We start from the raw sequence: 20838 nt of genomic DNA, 5'->3' as shown, positions 1-20838 counted from the left end.
TCAACATTGAGACACACGGTCCCTTCTACAAGCCTAAACTAAGTGAATAATTGCGGATTCACAAAGTTGGCCATAGGCGACTGTGAGAGAGTGAAGGTTGTGTCACATGATTTCAGCAAGGATTAAATCTTCGTCACACTAGCATGAGTATTTTCCTTTTTATTATTGAAGACAAACTCATTCCTCGAACACCAAACCACCTAGAGCATAATGAAGAAGAGAGACCCGTGCTTTTTCCCCAAATTTCTATACCAAGTGAACAGTACCTTGAGAAGAAGAGAGACCCATGCTTTTGAAAGAAAAAAATTGGACTAATAAAAAATGTTTGTGATTTTTTGTGCATTTTGGGGTAGAAGGCTTAGCAGACCCAAGTGTTTATATTTTTGTGAGTGGCTTGAAGCTAGTTTCAATTACGGTATGAATTAGGTTTGAGTTTGATCATCTCTTAATGCGCTGTAGTCAGATATATCTTAAAATCAGATGATTGAGATTTTAAACTCAAATTTATATTTAAAATTAATGAAAAATTGGATTTAGAATGTTAATTTATATTTATATTGATGATTGCTCATAGCCCCTCCTTCATTGCTCATAGCCCCCAAATTTCCAAAAATGTCAATAGACAAATGTCAAATTGTCATTTCAGCAACAAGATTCTCCTCATCCTGATTCAAACGACCAACGCAATATGACATAACTTTGGCTTCATACAGTAGTGATGGTGTTTATCACACATTAGTACGTTTTCATTTTTTACTCGTTAAAAAATAACCACGCAACCTAAATGGACATCCACATTTTTAGGATCTTGTGTCTTTTTGTTTCATCTTCTTTATAGTTCCTCTGTATACACCACCCCTTTCACACCCCCAAAAAAATGTTTTCTTCTATCAGAACCATTATCAGAGTTTACTATCAATACCGATAAACTTATCCTTGTTGCATTATAAAATAACCTAGTCAATCAAATTATCTCAAACATGATATATTTTATTCGTGCAAAAGTTCATGTATTGTGGATTTAACAATGTCTGGTTTGAATTCATCAGTAGTCTCAGCCATAACTGAAAATATATAAACAAATTGTTAAAACACAAACAACAAAACAACAAGAGAAAAAAAAAATGATTGTAGGCCTACAAAGAGATAGAATCTACTAGGTGTTAAAAGTCATGTCTACTGGGAGATATAACCTGACGTGTTAAAATTACCAAATTTTATCCTTCGGTAAGATACCACTGGATTTTAACTACCGAAAGACACATCTAGGGACAATTTTGAAATTTTTGGGAGAATTCTGAGCAATTAAAGGGGTGAAGCACAATTCCCTTAATTATTTTCTTTCGCATATGGAAAATAAGGGGAAAATGTCTCATGAATTGTGAACTTGTTAATTATGAGGAGAAACCACCGTTTTGATTATCAAAAGTGTAATTCAATGTTACATTGATCTTTAAATGTATCGAAATAGTAAAACATCGAAAAATGTATTTTTTTATAAGTTACTTTAATCTTTAAATATGTTGAATTATGTATGATATCAAAAGTCACGTATGTGATTGTTCTTAACCCAATATATTGATTTAATCAAGTGAGACTCAAGAGTCCAAAATCAATTTTGTCTTTTTGTCTAAATCACATCAATTTTGCGTATTTTGTTGATAATTTAGTCTTTGCGTTTAAAATTGGTTTTTGCCCTTAAATTGTTTAGTTGGTACACATCACTTTCAACATCATTTTCAATAAATAATAATTGTATTTGGTTCATTGGATCCGTGTGTTACAACATTCAACTAAGGCAACTATATATCCTTCAAAAAAAAAACTAAGGCAACTATATAAAAATATTGTTTTAAAAAAAAACTATATAAAAATATTCACCTTCACATTCAAATCTATTAAAGCTATGAGCTTTTTCATGCACAATGAGATAAGTTAGTAAAGATACATACAACTTAAATTCCTCCTTAATTAGAAACGTGAAAAGCTCACCCATGGCAACCGTTCCTTTGATATCTGCTGCCCTAAGAAGGTAAACAAGTTGCAACTTCATTTAATTTAATTTAAGTTTAAATATGATTTTCCTTCTTACAATTATACACGTTTTTGTTTTGTTTTAGGCTAATGTAAATATTTTTAGTTTTTTAGTTTAAGTTCGGTCGTTAATTAGTCGTTACAAATTTAAAACATCATTTATAAAGACGAATCCAATCAAAAAAGTTACACAGATTTTTTTTTGCTGCAAAAAAGTTACATAGATTAAAACCTCAAAATTGCTACAATTGCATGACTAAAATATATTATAAACCTTTTTTATCGTTTAACACTTTTTCAAAAGTTGTTATAAATGGACCAAAACTCTAAAAAATGTTACTTCCTCCGGTCATTTTTATAAGGAATACTTTGAAAAAATCACACAGATCAATAAAACACATTTAACATAGTTATTTTCATTTAATACTCTTATAAATTTAAATTTATTTCATGTATACCCTTATTTAATTACTCTTTATTCAACTAACTTACTTATTTTTAAATTCTCTCTCATAATAAATAAGAGCATAAGTGAAATTGAACATTTAAAACATTTGAAAATTGGTCAAAGTTTCTTATAAAAAGGACCAAATTTTTTACCCTAAGTGTTCCTTATAAAAAAGACCGGAGGGAGTATTTATTTTTTAAAATAAGCGCGATGGGTTATCACCATATATGATACTGAAATTAAATTAATTACAGCTAACTTGTACATAAGTCATGCTCAATTTATTTACAAGGATGGAAGGGAAGGTAGCTTTGATCACTGGTGGTGCAAGCGGCATTGGCGAGGCCACCGCAAGACTCTTCTCCAAGCACGGAGCTAAAGTGGTAATAGCTGATATTCAAGATGACATAGGTCATTCTATTTGCAATGATTTACTCGAATCGCCTGCCTCCTATGTCCATTGCGACGTGACAAAGGAAAAAGACGTTGAAAACGCCGTGAATACAACAATTTCCAAGTATGGTAAACTAGATATCATGGTTAACAATGCTGGTATAGCCGGTGCAAACAAAACCAACATACTTGATTACAAGTTATCTGAATTTGAGGAAGTGATTAATGTTAACTTGGTTGGTGTCTTTCTCGGAACAAAACATGCCTCAAGGGTAATGATCCCCGCTCGACGAGGTAGCATAATTAACACAGCTAGTGTTTGTGGAAGTATAGGCGGTGCTGCTTCACATGCCTACACTAGTTCAAAACACGGCGTTGTGGGGCTAATGAAAAACACGGCCATCGAGCTTGGATCGTATGGTATTCGGGTGAATTCTGTATCACCTTATATCGTTGCAACGCCGATGGTTAAAAAGTACTTAAAGTTAGATATTGATGATGATGGGGTTTTACCATTTTATTCTAACCTAAAGGGTACTAATCTTGTGCCAAATGATGTGGCTGAAGCTGCTTTATACTTGGGAAGTGATGAATCTAAGTATGTTAGTGGTCACAATCTTGTTGTAGATGGAGGGTTCACAGCTGTAAACACTGGATTATGTGTGTTTGGACAATCTGCTTAAATATGCGCAATATACATGTAGATAATTATGTCTATGCATAACTAGCAAAATATTTGTGCATTCGCAACCACGAGTTCGTGGTTGATAGATAACATTGAAATTATCTAAAAAGTAATTATTGGATTAGTTTGTTTTTGGGCTGATCTGAAAGGACGACCGCGCCAGCGTTGTTCCGTTGATATCCTCGGTGAAACGGAGGGGGTTGTGTACCTGCAACCACTCCGACGCTCAAGTCAGTTAAGTCTGGAGTGAAGCTTTTCTGTGCCTGAATATACGTACCTTGTGAATGGTAATTAGCTGTGTATATATAGCCCCCAGCACTGGACCAAGGCCATTGATGATATTAATGACCATCAAGTGGCTGCCGGAAAACGGCTAGGAAAGCCATGATAAGCAGTTAATGCTCATCATTCCGGTGTCCGGCCGTTACAACGCGTCGATCGTTGTGACCGTTTGGTTCGTAGGGATTGCTTTTTGGGCTGCTCGCCTTGCTCGACGGCCCAATCTGCAATTCCTCAGCATTTGGGCTTCTAAGTCCAGTTCAAAACAATGGATAATTAGATATAATATACCAAAATCACGTACAGAACCAAAAACCAATATTATACATATGTATGCACATATATAACCATATAATTACCAAAAACAAAGACTGCAATGACCATAAAAAATTGCAATCTCATAGCAACAAACGAAAAAAGGCATATACGAACAGATATACATACTTTCAAAACACTGGATTCAAAGCATGACAGTGTACATAAAGCCAAAGAAAATACCACAAAATATAAATTAAATAAATAGCCTCTATCATATTTCATTTTGCAACATCGTAAAATGATATAAACACGAAGGCAATTATATCATACAAAACATCAGCTAAAAATAATAATAAGCCAAATACGACTGAAATGATCAAAACATATGTCCTGCATATCATTTGTAAGAATTAAATTACTAAAGATTAAATTCATATACATGCTCAACATATTATGACATATACTTTAGTGCGAAAACAAAATAGTCATAAGCATGTATACAATCATAGGATCGATGAGATGATCTTTAGGAATACCTGGATCCATGGTGAAAAGTCATTTGCAGTGATTCTGAAACACAAAGAGATGACGGCTAGTTTGGTTCTTCCTCAACCGGTACCCTAATGCCTTTAGTCTCTTCAGATGGGGAGAAGAGAATGTCTTGCTTACGTACGGTGTATTGAGGACCATAGCCTTATATAGGATGATGGCCCATTAGGGTTCTCATTATCCCGAAATAGGTCATTCTGACATCCACCCATTTGAGCCAATATCTAATTAATTAAATAATTAATTAATTCTAAATAGAAATCTAATATCCTTTTAACTTTATTTGGTCACTTAATCAATTTAGGCTATAAATTGACGAATAGCTAATATAATTAATATAAATATATATGCCACATGTAATACCTAAACCCCTTAACGCGTATTTATTGAATATAAATAAATAAAACACTTAAGAAATTAAGGCGTCACGATTATAATACAAAACCACATCACAAACATGTCATGCTAGCACAACGGAAATTAAAATAAAATATAGTTCATTGTGCATATCATACAATAACCATATTGTTCACATAATATCCTAAGGCTCTAAGTCATATCAACAACAAAGATATTATGTTTACAACAAAAAGTAAGGATTAACAAGGTCAAATATGCCATCACGGGCTTAAATACAATTCAAGCGAATAACCCGACACGGTATACACCTAATCAGAGCAATTCTATATAACCCATCAAAAGATATAAATATATATCTAAAGGAGGATCCTCGCCAAAAAGTGCGCTACCACAAAGCACGAGCAAACTCTCTAACTCTGAGCCGGATCCTCAACCTGAGTATCTGAACCCCCAACGGTCCAGCACATAACACAAAGCATGAGAGTTAGATCACATAATCAAAATATAAGTGTAAGTAAAACGGTAGTTAAACACTCCTTCATAATACATGCATAATCTTACATTATACATATACATCATCATCTATCTTTCAATTATAAGTTCTTAAATACATATAATCGAATACTCAATCATCAATTATCAATTATTACAATTAGCCAAGCATGTGTCACCTATCACTTATCACATAAATTCACACATAACATAATGCAAATCTAATGCTTCAACTTCATGAATGTCATCCTAGACATCTCTAATACATGCGGTACCATCTTCTTTATTAGAGCATCTCACCTCTAATATTCTTCTTTATCGGATAAATATAATCCGACATACTTCTTTATTGGAATATCCAATATCCTATTTAATTCATGAATGCATGTAGATGTTTTTCATGAATTCACTCACAATTATTTAGCATAAAGCTCTTCATTTAAAATGTGGAACACTATCCAACATTCTTCATCATTAAGATTAAACAAAACCTTAATATTCTTCATTTATAACTTCATACATATGATTAACAAACATCAACGATTAGCAATGAGCATTATAAGCATCAACAATCATGTAAGAATACCATTAAACCATGTTACGTACAAGTGCCTAATCGCACTTACAAACATTCACAAAAGTTGTAGTTCCAGTACTGTTCGCCGAGCGAACAGTAGCGAGCCCTAGCGAACTAGTTCGCTGAGCGAAGGTTGGCGAGCTCTGGCGAACCACACCAGTGGAACTCATGCTCGTGGCGAGCTGTGGCGAGCTGCTCGCCACCAGTTCGCTGAGTGAATGCCTGACGAAGGCTTCCTGACAGGAAAGCTTAAAACCTGCGATTTTCACTCTAAATCACCCAAAAATCTCATTTTTCATGTTATAAATCCCAAATGAGTTTGTATTCAAGTGCAACAAACATATGTAAACACAAAAGGACGGTTTGTTTCATAGATCTACATCATAAACATCGAAAAAGTAAATATTCACGACTTTTACTCAAAACTTATACAAACACATGTTCTTGGATTCAAACATCTACAAATTCCGTTTTTGCTCATTAAATTCGTTCATACATCATGCTAAGAGTATATTAAACATGTTATGAACCTTAGATTCGATTTCCATTAAGAAAAACTCATCCAAACTAAAACGAAAATGGAGTGGAGAAAGTTCGGGTAAGGAGAAATCGACATTCTCCCCTTCCTCGTGTCACCCACGATTATGAAACCTACTCTCATACCTGGATTCGAAGAAAACTCGAAGATTGCTCTTGAATCCCTTCACTTTCCCTTGCCCTAGCTTCTTGAGCTCTCCCTTCTCTCTCCCTTTAGGCCATATGGGCGCCCCCTCACAAGTCCACAAGGCCCATTGGGCCTCAAGCCCAATTGCTTGGCCCAATAATGCGTTTAACTCACTATTCGCTTAATAACTAAAGTATTCGATAAATAACTAGAGTTACTAACTTATTTAAAATGTCACGTCAATAAAATATTTTAAATGCACAAAAACTAATAAAATGAAAATTGGGTCGTTACACCACATAATAATTATTGGAATATAATAATTAAATAATATAAAATATTCCAACAGCTGCAACAATCGCATTGTACGTTGCAACAACCGCAATAACTGCATTTGCAACAACCACATCCGCGACTGCAACCACAATTTAAAACCTTGTAACATAATATTTACAACTTTTCCACTCTTCTGAACTTTTTTACATAACTCATTATTACCATTAGAGCTTTCAAAACGGGCTGTCCGGCCAATTTCGGGCCAGCCCGGTCGGGCTTCAGGCTTCATCGGGCTGAGCTAAAAAGTCCGGATAAAAAACGGGCTACCAAAATTAGTGTTCGAGCCTGGCCCGGTACGGGTTGTCTGGCTTTCGGGCCGCCCGGTTTATTTTTTTATTTTTTATTTTACATTTAGTGCTCAAACTTAATATTATAAATATGATCAATAATTTTCGCGCGTCCTATTTTTACTCATCCGCTACTTATATTATATTATATATATATATATATATATATAATAATTCTCGCGCGCCGTATTTTTACTCATCTGCCTAAGAGTTTCTCGCGCGCCCTATTTTTACTCATCCGCTACCTATGAGTTTCTCGCCCCCTATATTTTTACTCATCCGCTACTTACGAGTTTCTTGCGCGTCATATTTTTACTCATCCGCTATACTTACGACTTTCTCGCGCGCCCTATTTTTAGTCTTCCACTACTTACGAGTTTCTCGCGCGACCTATTTTAACTTATCCGCTACCTACGAGTTTCTCGGGTGCCTTATTTTTACTCATCCGCTACTTAAGTAGTGGACGGTGTTTTATAATTTATATTACGAACTAAGTTCAAATCATCCAAAACAAATTATTTATATTTATTTTTAATTTTTTTATTTTAATTTTTTTGGGGCTTGTGGGCTGCCCGTGACCCATTCGGGCTAGCCCATATTTCAATCGGGCTTTATCGGACCGGGCTAAAAAGCCCGTAAATAATTAAAACTAGAATTTTTAAGGCCCGAATCCGGGAAAAAATCGGGCTTGGCGGGCCGGCCCATTTGGGCCAGCCCATTTTGACAGCTCTAATTACCATATACAAGCAATTGAGCAAAGAATCCAAACACTAAAAATTGTGTCTGCTACAACAATCAATCATACCAGTGGGGTTGACCCGGCCAATATCTGCCCATCTAGCTAGCTGGGTGCGATTGCTAGAAGCTCTTTTGCATTGGTTGATTGGTCATCACGGGTGCGCATTGGCGGAGCCGGATCCTTTCTGCGGGGATGCGAATTATTAAAATTTATAACTATGATATTTGAACACCTTTCATTTGCTTATGCTCATTCAACACCTCATTTTATTTCTACATCTCCCTTCTTATCACATCACTAATTTATCACGTCTATCTCATCTCATCACTGTCCCTCTGTTATCTCTTTCTATTTCAAGCTCTATACAATCACATGAGTCTAAAAAAAAATTCCCTAAAATTTAACTAATAATTATAATCATATATATAAAATGAATAATTGAAAGTGGTTTGGGTTAGAGTGTAACTGGTCGGTTTAGTTTAACCTTTTGAAAGAAAAAAAATTGGACTAATAAAAAATAGTCATTGCATTTTTTGTAAGTTTTTCTTGCGAAATTTGAACCAAACAAAATCAATTTGGTTCAATTCAATTAGGTTGAAATTTGTCAAAGCAACAAATCAATAAAAAAAACATAAAAAACATGTTAGATGTTTTCTTTTTCGTGTTACTTTCATATCCCTGAATTTCCAATTTTATCCTTGAAAAAACTTCGGTTTGTAGAAACCGAAGTTTTTTTTTGCCTTGAAAACAAATTTCGGTTTCTAAAAACCAAAATTTACTTTGAATTTGCACTAGAAAAAATTCGGTTTCTGCGAACCGAATTTTGTTGCAAGGGAAAATTGAAATATTTGGAGTATAAAAGAATCACGGAGAGTCAGGAAAGAAATCATCAAAAGTCAGTTATGTAATTACTCTTAACCCAATATATATTGATTTAATCCGGTGAGACTCAAGAGTCCAAAATCAATTTTGTCATTTTTTTATATCACATCAATTTTGTGTTTAAATGTGTATTTTGTTGATAATTTATTCTTTGCGTTTAAAATTGTTTTTTGCCCTTAAATTGTTTGGTTGGTAGACATCACTTTCAACATCATTTTCAAAAATTAAAACGTGTATATTTGGTTCATTGGATCTGTGTGTTACAACATTCAACTAAGCCAACTATATAAAAATATTCACCTTCACATTCAAATCTATTAAAGCTTCAGACTTTTTCATTCACAATGAGATAAGTTAGGAATGATACATACAACTTAAATTTCTCCTTAATTAGAAACTTGAAAAGCTCACCCATGGCAACCGTTCCTTTGGTATCTGCTGTCCTAAGAAGGTAAACAAGTTGCAACTTCATTTCATTTAGTTTAATTTAAGTTTAAATATGATTTTACTTCATTTCATTTCATTATATACGTTTTTGTTTTGTTTTAGACTAATGTAAGTTTTTTTAGTTTTTTCGTTTAAGTTCGGTCGTTACAAATTTAAAAACAGTTGCTTTTTTGTCACTAATGTTAACTCATTTTCACGTGGTGTGATTATATTTGACGACATATAACAACTTTAATTTATAAAGACAAATCCACTTATTCACCTTTAAGTAGAATTTCTAGCCAATAGACTACTTGACAAAAAAAAAGAAAGACAGATTAAATTAAAAAAAAGTTACACAATTTTTTATTTTTTTCCGCAAAAAGGTTACATAGATTAAAACCTCGAAATTGCTACAATTACATGACTAAAATCTATTATAAACCTTTTATATGGTTTAACACTTTTTCAAAAGTTGTTAAATGGACCAAAACTCTTAAAAATGTTTTTTATTTTATTTTAAAATAAGCTATATGATACTGAAATTAAATTAATTATAGCTAACTTGTACATATGTCATGCTCAATTTATTTACAAGGCTAGAGGGGAAGGTAGCTCTGATCACCGGTGGTGCAAGTGGCATCGGCGAGGCCACCGCAAGACTCTTCTCCAAGCACGGAGCTAAAGTGGTAATAGCTGATATTCAAGATGACATAGGTCATTCTATTTGCAATGATTTACTCGAATCGCCTGCCTCCTATGTCCATTGCGACGTGACAAAGGAAAAAGACGTTGAAAACGCCGTGAATACAACAATTTCCAAGTATGGTAAACTAGATATCATGGTTAACAATGCTGGTATAGCCGGTGCAAACAAAACCAACATACTTGATTACAAGTTATCTGAATTTGAGGAAGTGATTAATGTTAACTTGGTTGGTGTCTTTCTCGGAACAAAACATGCCTCAAGGGTAATGATCCCCGCTCGACGAGGTAGCATAATTAACACAGCTAGTGTTGGTGGAAGTATAGGCGGTGCTGCTTCACATGCCTACACTAGTTCAAAACACGGCGTTGTGGGGCTAATGAAAAACACGGCCATCGAGCTTGGACCGTATGGTATTCGGGTGAATTCCGTATCACCTTATATCGTTGCAACGCCGATGGTTAAAAAGTACTTAAAGTTAGATATTGATGATGATGGGGTTTTACCATTTTATTCTAACCTAAAGGGTACTAATCTTGTGCCAAACGATGTGGCTGAAGCTGCTCTATACTTGGGAAGTGATGAATCTAAGTATGTTAGTGGTCACAATCTTGTTGTAGATGGAGGGTTCACAGCTGTAAACACCGGATTTTGTGTGTTTGGACAATCTGCTTAAATATGTGCACTATACATGTTGATAATTATGTCTTTATGCATAACTAGCAAAATATTTGTGCATTCGCAAGAGTACACGAGTTCGTGGTTGATAGATAACATTGAAATTATATAAAAAGTAATTGTTGGATTCAGTGACGGATAATTTTGGCTAATGGGGGCAAAATTACATACTCCCTCCGTCTCAAAATATAAGCAAAAAGTGGTCAACTAAAGTGGATGTATTTGGTTAAAAATTTTGTCCAAATACATCCACTTTAGTTGACCACTTTTTGCTTATATTTTGGGACGGAGTAGTACAATATTAAAGATTTATATATTAAGAATATATTATCAATTAGGGAACGATAAAATAACGACTGTATCATTATTATTAAGCAATAAATGAGATATTATAATGACAAAATTATATCTAATCAAGTAATTAGATTTAAGTAATTAATGAATTTTCCTACTACTGAACTCTGGATTCCTGAACTCCTTACCTTAGATACCAAAAAGTTAAAGCAAATTAACATTGTATATCTAAAAAATGAAGATATCTTAACATCTACAAATTATAGTTATGTTCTCTGCATATTTTTTTTATAGTAGAAAAGTGTTAGTAGGATTTTATTTATTTTTTCACTCTTAACGCTATAAAAAATATCAATCTCTATGTTTGTGATTAGATAATCAATAAAAAATTCATCTCTCTTATAGTTTTGCATTTGATTATGAACAAAATAATTTATGAAAAAAACTTGTTTTATGGTTTGCATTTGTATATATTGGGGGCACTATACTCATCCTTGTGGAGGCAACAGTAAAAATAATTACTGATATGCACCAAAATATAAGAAAGTAGTGGGGGCAAGTGACCCCAATTGCTTTGCTGTAGATCCGTGCCTGGTTGGATTAGTTTGTTTTTGCATATTAGCTCTGACTTACAACAGACCCGTTACACTATGTTTGTTTTGATAGATTTATGAGAGAGGGAAATAAACAAGAGAGAAATAGCAAAGAAATAAAGTATTTCTTTAGTTTGGATGAAGAGAGAAATATGGAGAGAGAGAAATTTTTTAGGTGGGTCCCATACCAAAAGAAATCTCTCCCCAATAGGTGAGATTTGTGAGTTGAAGGAGTAGAAAGATGTAGTTTCCCACAATGTCCTTCTCCTTATTTTTATTTTTTTAAAATATGAAGGATAAATTAGTCTTTTTCATTTTTGTAAATTTCTCTCTATCCATATTTCTACTCATCCTCTTCTCTATTTCTATCCATCCAAACAATATAGAATTTCTACCCGACTTCTCTCTTATTTCTCTCTCTTTTATTTCTCTCTTCACTATTTCTCTCTTTCCTATTTCTTTGAACATCCAAACACAGTGTTAATCCGTTGTCAACCTTGCTCGTCGGCCGGAGTTTTTGCTACCGACGAGCAAAAAAAAGTGCTATTTTCTAAACAAAAAAAATGTGCTATAATCTTTTGTATTTAATTTGTAGCCTTAATTTTTTTTCTTCTACCAAAATTAAATAAGTCAGACCCATTTTTTTTACTGTTCATTAAACAGTGTTCTAGGGACACTATTTAGCAGTGGGAGGCCCATTTTACTCTCCCACCTTAGTGGCACATGGTGGACTCAGTTAAATATATTTTTGGTACTTACATTTTACTCGTATTTTTTAACAATAGTCCCTATATTTCAAAAAAATATTTTTAAAAACCTTTTATAGTTCATGTTATCAAATTTAGTCCCTCTATTTGTTTTGTAGAAGGAAAGCTGACATGTAAAAAAATGTCATTAAACAAATTAATCAACTAATTATTTCAAAATGCTATGGTTAATAATTAAATCACAAAATTAAAAAATTATTTCAAAAATGTGCTATTTTCTCAACAAAAAAAAAAAGGAAAGGAAAAGCAAGTGTTTTCGTCCACCACTTGACCCACCACGTGGATGAAACATCTTCTAGATCCTCCCTCGTACTCTAAAGTCCTTCCACCGCCACCGGAAGTCGATGGCAGAGAAAGCGCTCCCGTCCTCTGCTGTCTAGTAAAGGGTCGCCACCGTAAGCTTTCTGTCAAGAAATCGAGCCTTCACATAATTTGTCACAATACGTATAATTCAGTTTATAAAGTATCGAAGAACTATAAGAAACAATATGTATATATTTTTTTTATTAAGTAATTTAGTAACTAATAATTCCATCTTCAAAGTGAATAATGAAAGTATCTGAAATTTAAATTTCAACCTCAACATATATATATATATATAAAAGTAATATTCATATCAATTAAACTCATGAAAATAAAATACAATCAATTGAATTATTGAACTAAGCTGTAGATATGTCTTGTGCCTTGTCCTAATTAGAGCTGTCAAAATGGGTTAGCCCGAATGGGTCGGCATGCGAAGCCCGATTTTTTCCTGGGCTCGGGCCTTGAAAATCCTAGTCCGAATTATTTCCAGGCTTTTTAGCCCGGCCCGATAAAGTCCGATTAAAATATGGGCTAGCCCGAATGGGCCACGGGCGGCCCGCAAGCCCGAAAAATTAAAATTAAAAATAAATATAAATAATTTGTTTTGGATGATTTGAACTTAGTTCGTAATATAAATTATAAAACACCGTCCGCTACTTAAGTAGCGGATGAGTAAAAATAAGGCACCCGAGAAATTTGTAGGTAGCGGATAAGTTAAAATAGGGCGCGCGAGAAACTCGTAAGTAGCGGATGACTAAATATAGGACGCGCGAGAAAGTCGTAGGTAGCGGATGAGTACAAATATGACGCGCAAGAAACTCGTAAGTAGCGGATGAGTAAAAAATAGGGCGCGCGAGAAACTCGTAGATAGAGGATGAGTAAAAATACGGTGCGCGAGAATTATTATATATATATATATATATATATATATATATATATTGGGAGGGATCAAATTACACCGGTGTAACATTTGAGTAATGTTACACCGCTCAATAACGCTTCAACGAATACAAATTTTACAAAATCCACCGTTGGATTGAAAGTTTATATCATTTAGATCATCCATGTTCAATTTTACAAAAATCTAAAATCGTTTGATATGTTATTGAGACCGATCAAGATTAACGCTTTATGTGTTTTTATTGAATACCGTTATGCTTGATCGGTCTCAATAACATATCAAACGATTTTAGATTTTTGTAGAATTGAACATAGATGATCTAAATGATATAAACTTTCAATCCACCGGTGGATTTTGTAAAATTTGTATTCGTTGAAGCGTTTTTGAGCGTTGTAACATAACTCAAATGTTACACCGTTGTAATTTCATCCCTCCCCATAAAATATAATATAATATAAGTAGCGGATGAGTAAAAATAGGACGCGCAAAAATTATTGATCATATTTATAATGTTGAGTTTGAGCACTAAATGTAAAAAAAAAATAAAAAAATAAACTAGGCCGCCCGATAGCCCGACAACCCGTACCGGGCCAGACTCGGACACTAATTTTGATAGTCCATTTTGTATCCGGGTTTTTAGCCCGACCCGATAAAGCCCGAAGCCCGACCGGACCGGCCCGAATTTTAGCCGGGCCGCCCGTTTTGACAGCTTTAGTCCTCATAGTGTGGCATGTCTTAGAATGTTTTATAATATTTTCATCTTGACTTTTATAAGTCATTTAAATTTTTTTATTAAAGAAGAAAATATTTAAAAAATTAATTCCACCGACATTTTGAGGTTCAAAAATTTCAAATTTATTGCAAAAAATTTCAAACCCGAATATTGCGTTCCAACTGCAAAACAAAATATATCCAATTCTTTCACACTGCAAAATTTGAAGAAAAATCATGAATTTGAGTTTTTCTCGTTCTCACCGATCTGTAAGCTATCTCTTTCAATTTTCAAGTTTAATTTGTTTTCTTTTCCCTTTATTTCAATGCTTTTCACCCAATTTGACTAGAATAAGTGTTTCAAATTTTAGGTAAAAAAAACCCAAAACCCTAATTAACACATTGATTCAATCTGAATATCTTTTATTAGTAGTAACCAAAAGTTCATAATTATTATTTTTCACTTTGTTTTCGAAACGTTGGTGCTTAATTTATGTTATTTGAATCATATGCAGGTTTTTTGCAGTTTGTGTTTGTAACTGAAAATGATGCCTCGTCCCATGTTTCTTATTTTTCTGCTGCTTATGATTGTAATCACTTCTCAGTTTGAGTGGAAACAACAACTTGTGGTTGATGTTGATTCAAGTTCTAGCATATCTCAAAAGCAGCAAAGGATTTCAAAAGGGGTAGAAACTGTAAAGGAAAAGGTATTAATTAAGTGTTTCTTAATTCTTATATTTTTGTTTACTTTATTCAACAAAATTTCCATGTTGGTTTGATCCAAGTAGCACCGACACTCCTTAGATTAGACGTGTTCAGTGTCAGACATGTGTCAGTGTCCGTATCTGTGTTTGTAATTGTCACTTAGTGATTGTATGGATTTGCTTATTTGAGTTTATCTATTGGTATAAACACTTGTGAGACTGTTTGGGAGATATTATGGAAATAGATTGACTTTAATTTATCTTTTGTTATAAGAAAATAGCTTATGCATAAGCATTTAAATGATAAGTATGTTAGCTATAAGCGCTTAATTAAGATGTTTACGCAAATAGGGAAGTAGTCCAACTTGCATTGAAAGTTTGAAACTTGTGGTTCTTTTTCCATTCAGGAATGAAGAGAGTGTTTGCTATTCGCTTTTGAAAATTGCTTTAAATCGATGAGCTCAGTTAATTTGGTTAATTGTGATGAAATTTTCCTTTTCCATATCTTTAAAATAAAACACTGAAAACTTGAGTCCTCAGATGATTAAATCTAGGAGTCCAGAAATTTTGGAATTTTTCGAACCTAGAATAAGCTGTTTCATATCTAAATTACTCTAGATTATGAGTTTTGTGAAGCGAATGTATTGCCTAGGTTAGGTATAAATGGAGAACTTGCTATGATTACTCAGCTTTTAAATGGTAAATTGTGTCGTTGAAACCTTCGTTGATCTGAATTATGATTCAGTTACAGTGTTTGAGTATATAACCCTTTTTTATCTGCCACAAAACACATCATCTTTGTGACAAAAGAAAAAGTTTTAATGCTCAGGGAGTTATTTATATCATTCTAGCCGTTTCTTTAAGGTAAAGAAAGTAAAATTTTATTCGTCAATAAAGTTTGGGAACCATTTCTAAAGTCTGCCAAAAGACAGTCATATCTCACTGACAATGAGATCCCGAGTTTATGGTTGCGTATCTTATCTACATTGTTTGGAAATCAAATCAGTAGTTCCATACATGTCACAAAGTTTCTATTCGTCATGGTCTGTATGCTCTCAAATCCAGAACGATAAAACTTTTCTTCTTAGAACTTAGATCTGGTATATGCTACATTTTGCAACAAATTTTCTGATTTTTTTTAATTGATGTTTGCTTGCTGCAGATTATTTTAGTGCAAGAGAAAAATATTCGAAGATTGAATGAGGTTGTTAGGCATCTCCAGGAACAACTACAACAATGTAGAAGCAATCATAATGTTACAGCAAATGGCACTGTAAGCATATACTAGAGACCAAGCGGCGTCAAGTTTTAGAGGATTTAATCAAAGACAGTAAATATATTAAACAACGGTAATCTTTATGCTCCTGTTGTAAAGCCGTTTTCTAAAGTTATTTGAAAGGAAATATTATAAAAAAACTTCTCACCCTTGTATATCAGGAATTATTATTATTATTATTTCCATTTTCATTTTAGTACAAATCCAACATCAATGAAATGGAATTTTTTAGGTGTTTGAATGTTGAGTTATAACCTACCAACAGTAACAAGAGCATTTGTGTCACACTGCATCTCTTATTGTATTTTAGTTTTTGCTGAAGGTTATTGTGTCACATTATTTTCCTAAAACTACACACATTTATAGTATATATCAATTTTTTTTTTTCTAAAATTATTGTGCTGTTGGAACTAGGAGCTTTGGCATTTATTGTATATAGTGTGGAGACTGATGATAGTCTATCAATTTAATTTTCTATTTTTGAAAAGTATGAAGTTATTAATTCTGTAATAGTATGGACAAGTTTGAACTATAAATGGGAAGAAAAGTATACCAGAAATTGATGATAGGTTCGGATTAGATTATATGGTTGGTAGTTAACATGTAATGCATTTATCTAGATTGAAGCATTTTGTTAACAAACATCATCTTTTGTTTAGTTTCAGAGTTATCTTGGTTTGAAAAAAGGAAATTGCATTAACTTTGTAAGTACTATTAGGTAGGACAAAAGAATTATACAACCTATCATTTTTTTTTTATGGATTAGTATACAACCTCTCATCTCATACAGTATATGATTTTCTTAGAACTGCCTTAACCCAGCTACATAATAATTAAATGGGGAGTAGAAACTCCCAATAAATCCTCCTGATACAAACTATGAACCTGATGAGGCGCTTGCTCAAATAAACAATATGCAACTCTTGTGTCGCACGCCAGAGATGCCAAACCATGTGCGACCTTATTCGCTTCACAGTATACATGCTTGATCACCACTCTCCAATCCTCTTTGATAATGTCGCGAATCCGTTGAACCAAGGCACACATGTTATTATTATCTCGACTGTTAATCAAACAATCAACCACAACTTAAGAATCAAGTTGTACCTCAACGTGACCATAGCCTTGTCTTCTAGCAAGCTTTGATCCTTCAAAAACTCTCCATAATTTAGCATTAAAAGCATTAGACTCCAATGAATCTTGAAAACCCACATATCCATATCCCATGGTGGTCTTGCAATACTCCACTAATTCCTGCTGTCCTTCCATCATTTTTCGCAGCTCCATCAGTATTAATACACATTCATCCCTTGGTTAGACGTTCCATAGAATTGTGTTTTAGAATTGCGTTTCGGCTACTTTTTCTAGGTAACATTGATTTTTTGTTTGTTTGCTTCCATTACACTTTTGTCAATTTAATTCCTTTGGATCTATAATTTTTGGTTTGATTTCTATTTGAATTGTGTAAGTTGTTTTGTTCGATTTGTCGATTTAATAAGGAAAACCCCAAATCCCATATTGAACAAAACAACTTGAAAAATTCAAATAGTAATCAAAACGAAAATACAAATCCAAAGGAATTAAATTGACAAAAGAGTGATTGAAATAAGTAACAAATGATACACACAAAATCAATTACACCGAAAGTAAAAAAATGGTGCTCATAAATAAAGTGATTATGAGATAGAATGCAACGATGCACACAGAAAAAATTGGCATTGAAATTGAAAATTGGAAAAAGAAGATACTGAAATTTATACAATTATCAAAATAATAATTGAAATCTTAAAAGATTTGTCAAGCATTGCCCTTTCAAATAACCATGTTAATGGTTTAGAAGTTATGAACAAAAGAACAATGCTAGTCGAAGATTGAAATTCTAAGGTCAAAGAAAGGTTGGCTAAAAAAAATACTATCATAGAAAGGTAAAAAGAAACATGCTTATAGAATGTTTGAGAATAAAAGGTGTCTACAAAGGTTCTCCACAATCTCTCATTTTCTATTTTTAGAGAGTAATAGTGATATAACCTTGTGACATGGTACCTTACTCTTTTTCTGTCCCTTTGTTAACCATGTTTTTCTGCCTCTTCTTTTTTTTGGTAAATTTTTAACAACCCCTTATCTTGGAATGTATGATTTTTGAGTGAACTATCAAGAGGGTTCAATTGACATTTGTCATTGGAAAAAAAAAGCCAAAATAAAACCAATCAAACGGTGAATTTTGTAAAATTTGTATTCGTTATAGTATAATTGCTAACTTGTGCATGTTAGACAAAACCATAGTTTGAATATTAAATGTAATGTAGACTGTGCTCTTCCCACCGCTCAAAGGTGTTTCAGTGTAAGTATTTGCTTTCAAGAAAAATAAAATATAGTATTTGCTCATACTCGTGCTCGGGCGGCCATTTCTTGGGCTAGTTTTCGTAGATTTGAGAATATTCCCTTATGTATTGAACGTTTACTAGTTAATGAAATGCATTAAGTTTGTTTGATTAAAAAAAACAAAAAATATAGATGTTGGATCGTCTTATTGATATGTTAAAGGTTTTTCATATTTTATATTTTATTTATAAAATTGATGTATAAATATAATAATAATAATAATAATAATAATAATAATAATAATAATAATAATAATAAACCCACTTGGGGTTGGTCGAGTGGTGTTGGCTTGGGCCCTTGGAGTATGCTCCTCTCAAGGTCTCAGGTTCGATTCCCACTGGTGCCAATTTCGGTGGGCTAAGTCCATACAGAGCAAAAAAAACTCTGGCTTTAAATGGGGCCCCCGCAAGTGGGCGGTGGGATTGGTCCCCTTGGATTAGTCGGTCCTAAGGCCGGATACCAAGTTTTCAAAAAAAAAAAAAAAAATAATAATAATAATATTTATTTATTGTTTTTACAATAGAAAATCAAATTCATATTACCAATAATCAGTGACGGAACTGAGAATTTGTTTTCGGGGCGCCACTAAAAAAAATTATGGTATCGAAATTAAAAACGAAAATTATATTGTGTATAAATATTTGATTATCAATAAATTAAATCACATATATACTTTAAAATAATACACTATGTTCGTCAAGTGAGTTAAAATAATCAATAATTAACTTTGAACTAATACACACTCAAAATTTATCATCTGAAAATCGCGCATTTTTTGTAATGATATATGCAGATGAAAATTAACATTCTTTAGGAAAATGAACTTGTTAATGACTTGAAACAAAGTTTCGTCACCAAATAATTGATTTTCTTTTAAAAAAAGAAAAAGAAAAAAAAAACTAAAAACATGCACATAAAGAATTGAATACAAGAACTCTTGGTGTTGGGCATGACTTCTTCCCACTCAACTAGTCTGCAATTTTGATATATTTTCTCCGAAACAAGTATATATAATATGCATTTGTAATTTTAGAAAACTACCAAGGATATAATAGTAATTTCTTATTTTTCTGGGGGTGGCCGTGGCCACCCATGGTTCCGCTGAAGGAAAATCGTGTTTAAAACAGAGTGTAAAACGCAGCGGAAATTAAAATTTTCCTTCGATGGATCCTTGCGAATGGACATGATCAAGGTTTCGGTTATTACCTTTGAAGAACAATTCCTCGATTCTGAATTGATCACAAGCACCGCACGATCGCAGCACCTCTAGCCGGTCCACACGAACAGTTTCCGTTCACCTCTTAGTGCTAGCTGCAAGACGACGGTAGAGGGAGATTTAGTGCGGTTAGGGTTTTAGAGAATTTTAGGGTCTCTCTAAAATTCGGATTATGAGTATATCTTCAGACTGAATTGCATAAGGTTCTATTTATAGAGCTTCTTATGTTGTCTTCAGGCCAAAGCGGTTATTGGACTTCGCAAGTCCAATAACCTACTGTTACTAATCGCACCCCACTAATAAGTCACACTTATTTCTCCCGTCATTAACTGTCCTTATGTGTGTGACCCTGTAGGTTCTTATGACGTTGACAATAATATTAATCATAATATTATAAACAGTGAGCGGTATCTAGCAACACATCACTGCTACCCAAGTCACAAGAATGTCACGTGATCTGACAAACCTTTCCGTGATAAAACTCATGTGTATAATTACCCTTTTACCCTTATGTCTATATTGAACACAAGGCATAGTACGTCACCCTTGTTAAGTTCAATATTGGGCCCATAGACATATCTCCTGTTATGTAGGAGGGGTAAATTCCATCTAGGTCACTCATGTCCCTTAGCATGATTCGTGGAATACCCATCAACCAACTTTATAGTCATCCTGTTACGGATAACTTTGAATGGCGACAAAGTACTACACTCCTACATCTAGGGAACATAGTGGTTTCAGGTCGAAGGGTGGAACACACCACTTATCACTATGAGAATATCTTATGACATTTCATAACATACTATGTAGTATTCTCATGGTGGGTCAATCCGATATAAATATTACTCTTAATATTTATATCTATGTGAAGACTTGATAACTCTTTATCTATGAT

At 33.5% G+C, this 20838-nt stretch overlaps 3 protein-coding genes across 5 annotated transcripts; all 3 read left to right on the top strand.

Annotated features, from left to right (window-relative positions):
• Window positions 1-1860: 1860 nt before the first annotated feature.
• On the top strand, window positions 1861-10922 carry LOC123921857 (secoisolariciresinol dehydrogenase-like). Of its 3 annotated transcripts, XM_045974556.1 has the most exons (3): window positions 1861-2032; window positions 2775-3607; window positions 10843-10922. In XM_045974556.1, exons 1-2 carry the CDS (start codon window positions 1995-1997, stop codon window positions 3556-3558), a joined length of 822 nt encoding a protein of 273 aa, XP_045830512.1. In that variant the 5' UTR covers window positions 1861-1994; the 3' UTR covers window positions 3559-3607; window positions 10843-10922. The 3 variants fall into 3 exon arrangements, with proteins under 3 accessions (XP_045830512.1, XP_045830513.1, XP_045830514.1); XM_045974557.1 differs by lacking the exon at window positions 10843-10922 and having other exon boundaries at window positions 2737-3592; XM_045974558.1 differs by lacking the exons at window positions 1861-2032; window positions 10843-10922 and adding an exon at window positions 2052-2373 and having other exon boundaries at window positions 2671-3592.
• On the top strand, window positions 8225-10922 carry LOC123921856 (secoisolariciresinol dehydrogenase-like). Its single transcript, XM_045974555.1, has 2 exons — window positions 8225-9434; window positions 10008-10922. Exons 1-2 carry the CDS (start codon window positions 9397-9399, stop codon window positions 10789-10791), a joined length of 822 nt encoding a protein of 273 aa, XP_045830511.1. The 5' UTR covers window positions 8225-9396; the 3' UTR covers window positions 10792-10922.
• A 3575-nt stretch (window positions 10923-14497) lies between these two features.
• Window positions 14498-16630, top strand: LOC123921965. Its single transcript, XM_045974716.1, has 3 exons — window positions 14498-14635; window positions 14881-15072; window positions 16232-16630. The coding sequence occupies exons 2-3, from the start codon at window positions 14911-14913 to the stop codon at window positions 16355-16357; spliced, it is 288 nt and encodes a 95-aa protein (XP_045830672.1). The 5' UTR covers window positions 14498-14635; window positions 14881-14910; the 3' UTR covers window positions 16358-16630.
• The last annotated feature ends 4208 nt before the right edge of the window (window positions 16631-20838 follow it).

Source organism: Trifolium pratense, linkage group LG4 (assembly GCF_020283565.1).
Source record: "Trifolium pratense cultivar HEN17-A07 linkage group LG4, ARS_RC_1.1, whole genome shotgun sequence".
Lineage (NCBI taxonomy): Eukaryota > Viridiplantae > Streptophyta > Magnoliopsida > Fabales > Fabaceae > Trifolium > Trifolium pratense.
Note: the sequence above shows the minus strand (reverse complement) of the source record. Positions and strands in the feature narration are given on the sequence as shown.

Bases quoted from the DNA above. Each gene is read 5' to 3' on its own strand.
- LOC123921856 (XM_045974555.1), top strand. From the start codon at position 9,397: ATGGCAACCGTTCCTTTGGTATCTGCTGTCCTAAGAAG. The intron at 9,435-10,007 runs GTAAACAAGTTG...TTTATTTACAAG, and splicing joins GTATCTGCTGTCCTAAGAAG to GCTAGAGGGGAAGGTAGCTC.
- LOC123921965 (XM_045974716.1), top strand. From the start codon at position 14,911: ATGATGCCTCGTCCCATGTTTCTTATTTTTCTGCTGCTTATGATTGTA. The intron at 15,073-16,231 runs GTATTAATTAAG...TGCTTGCTGCAG, and splicing joins TAGAAACTGTAAAGGAAAAG to ATTATTTTAGTGCAAGAGAA.
- LOC123921857 (XM_045974556.1), top strand. From the start codon at position 1,995: ATGGCAACCGTTCCTTTGATATCTGCTGCCCTAAGAAG. The intron at 2,033-2,774 runs GTAAACAAGTTG...TTTATTTACAAG, and splicing joins ATATCTGCTGCCCTAAGAAG to GATGGAAGGGAAGGTAGCTT.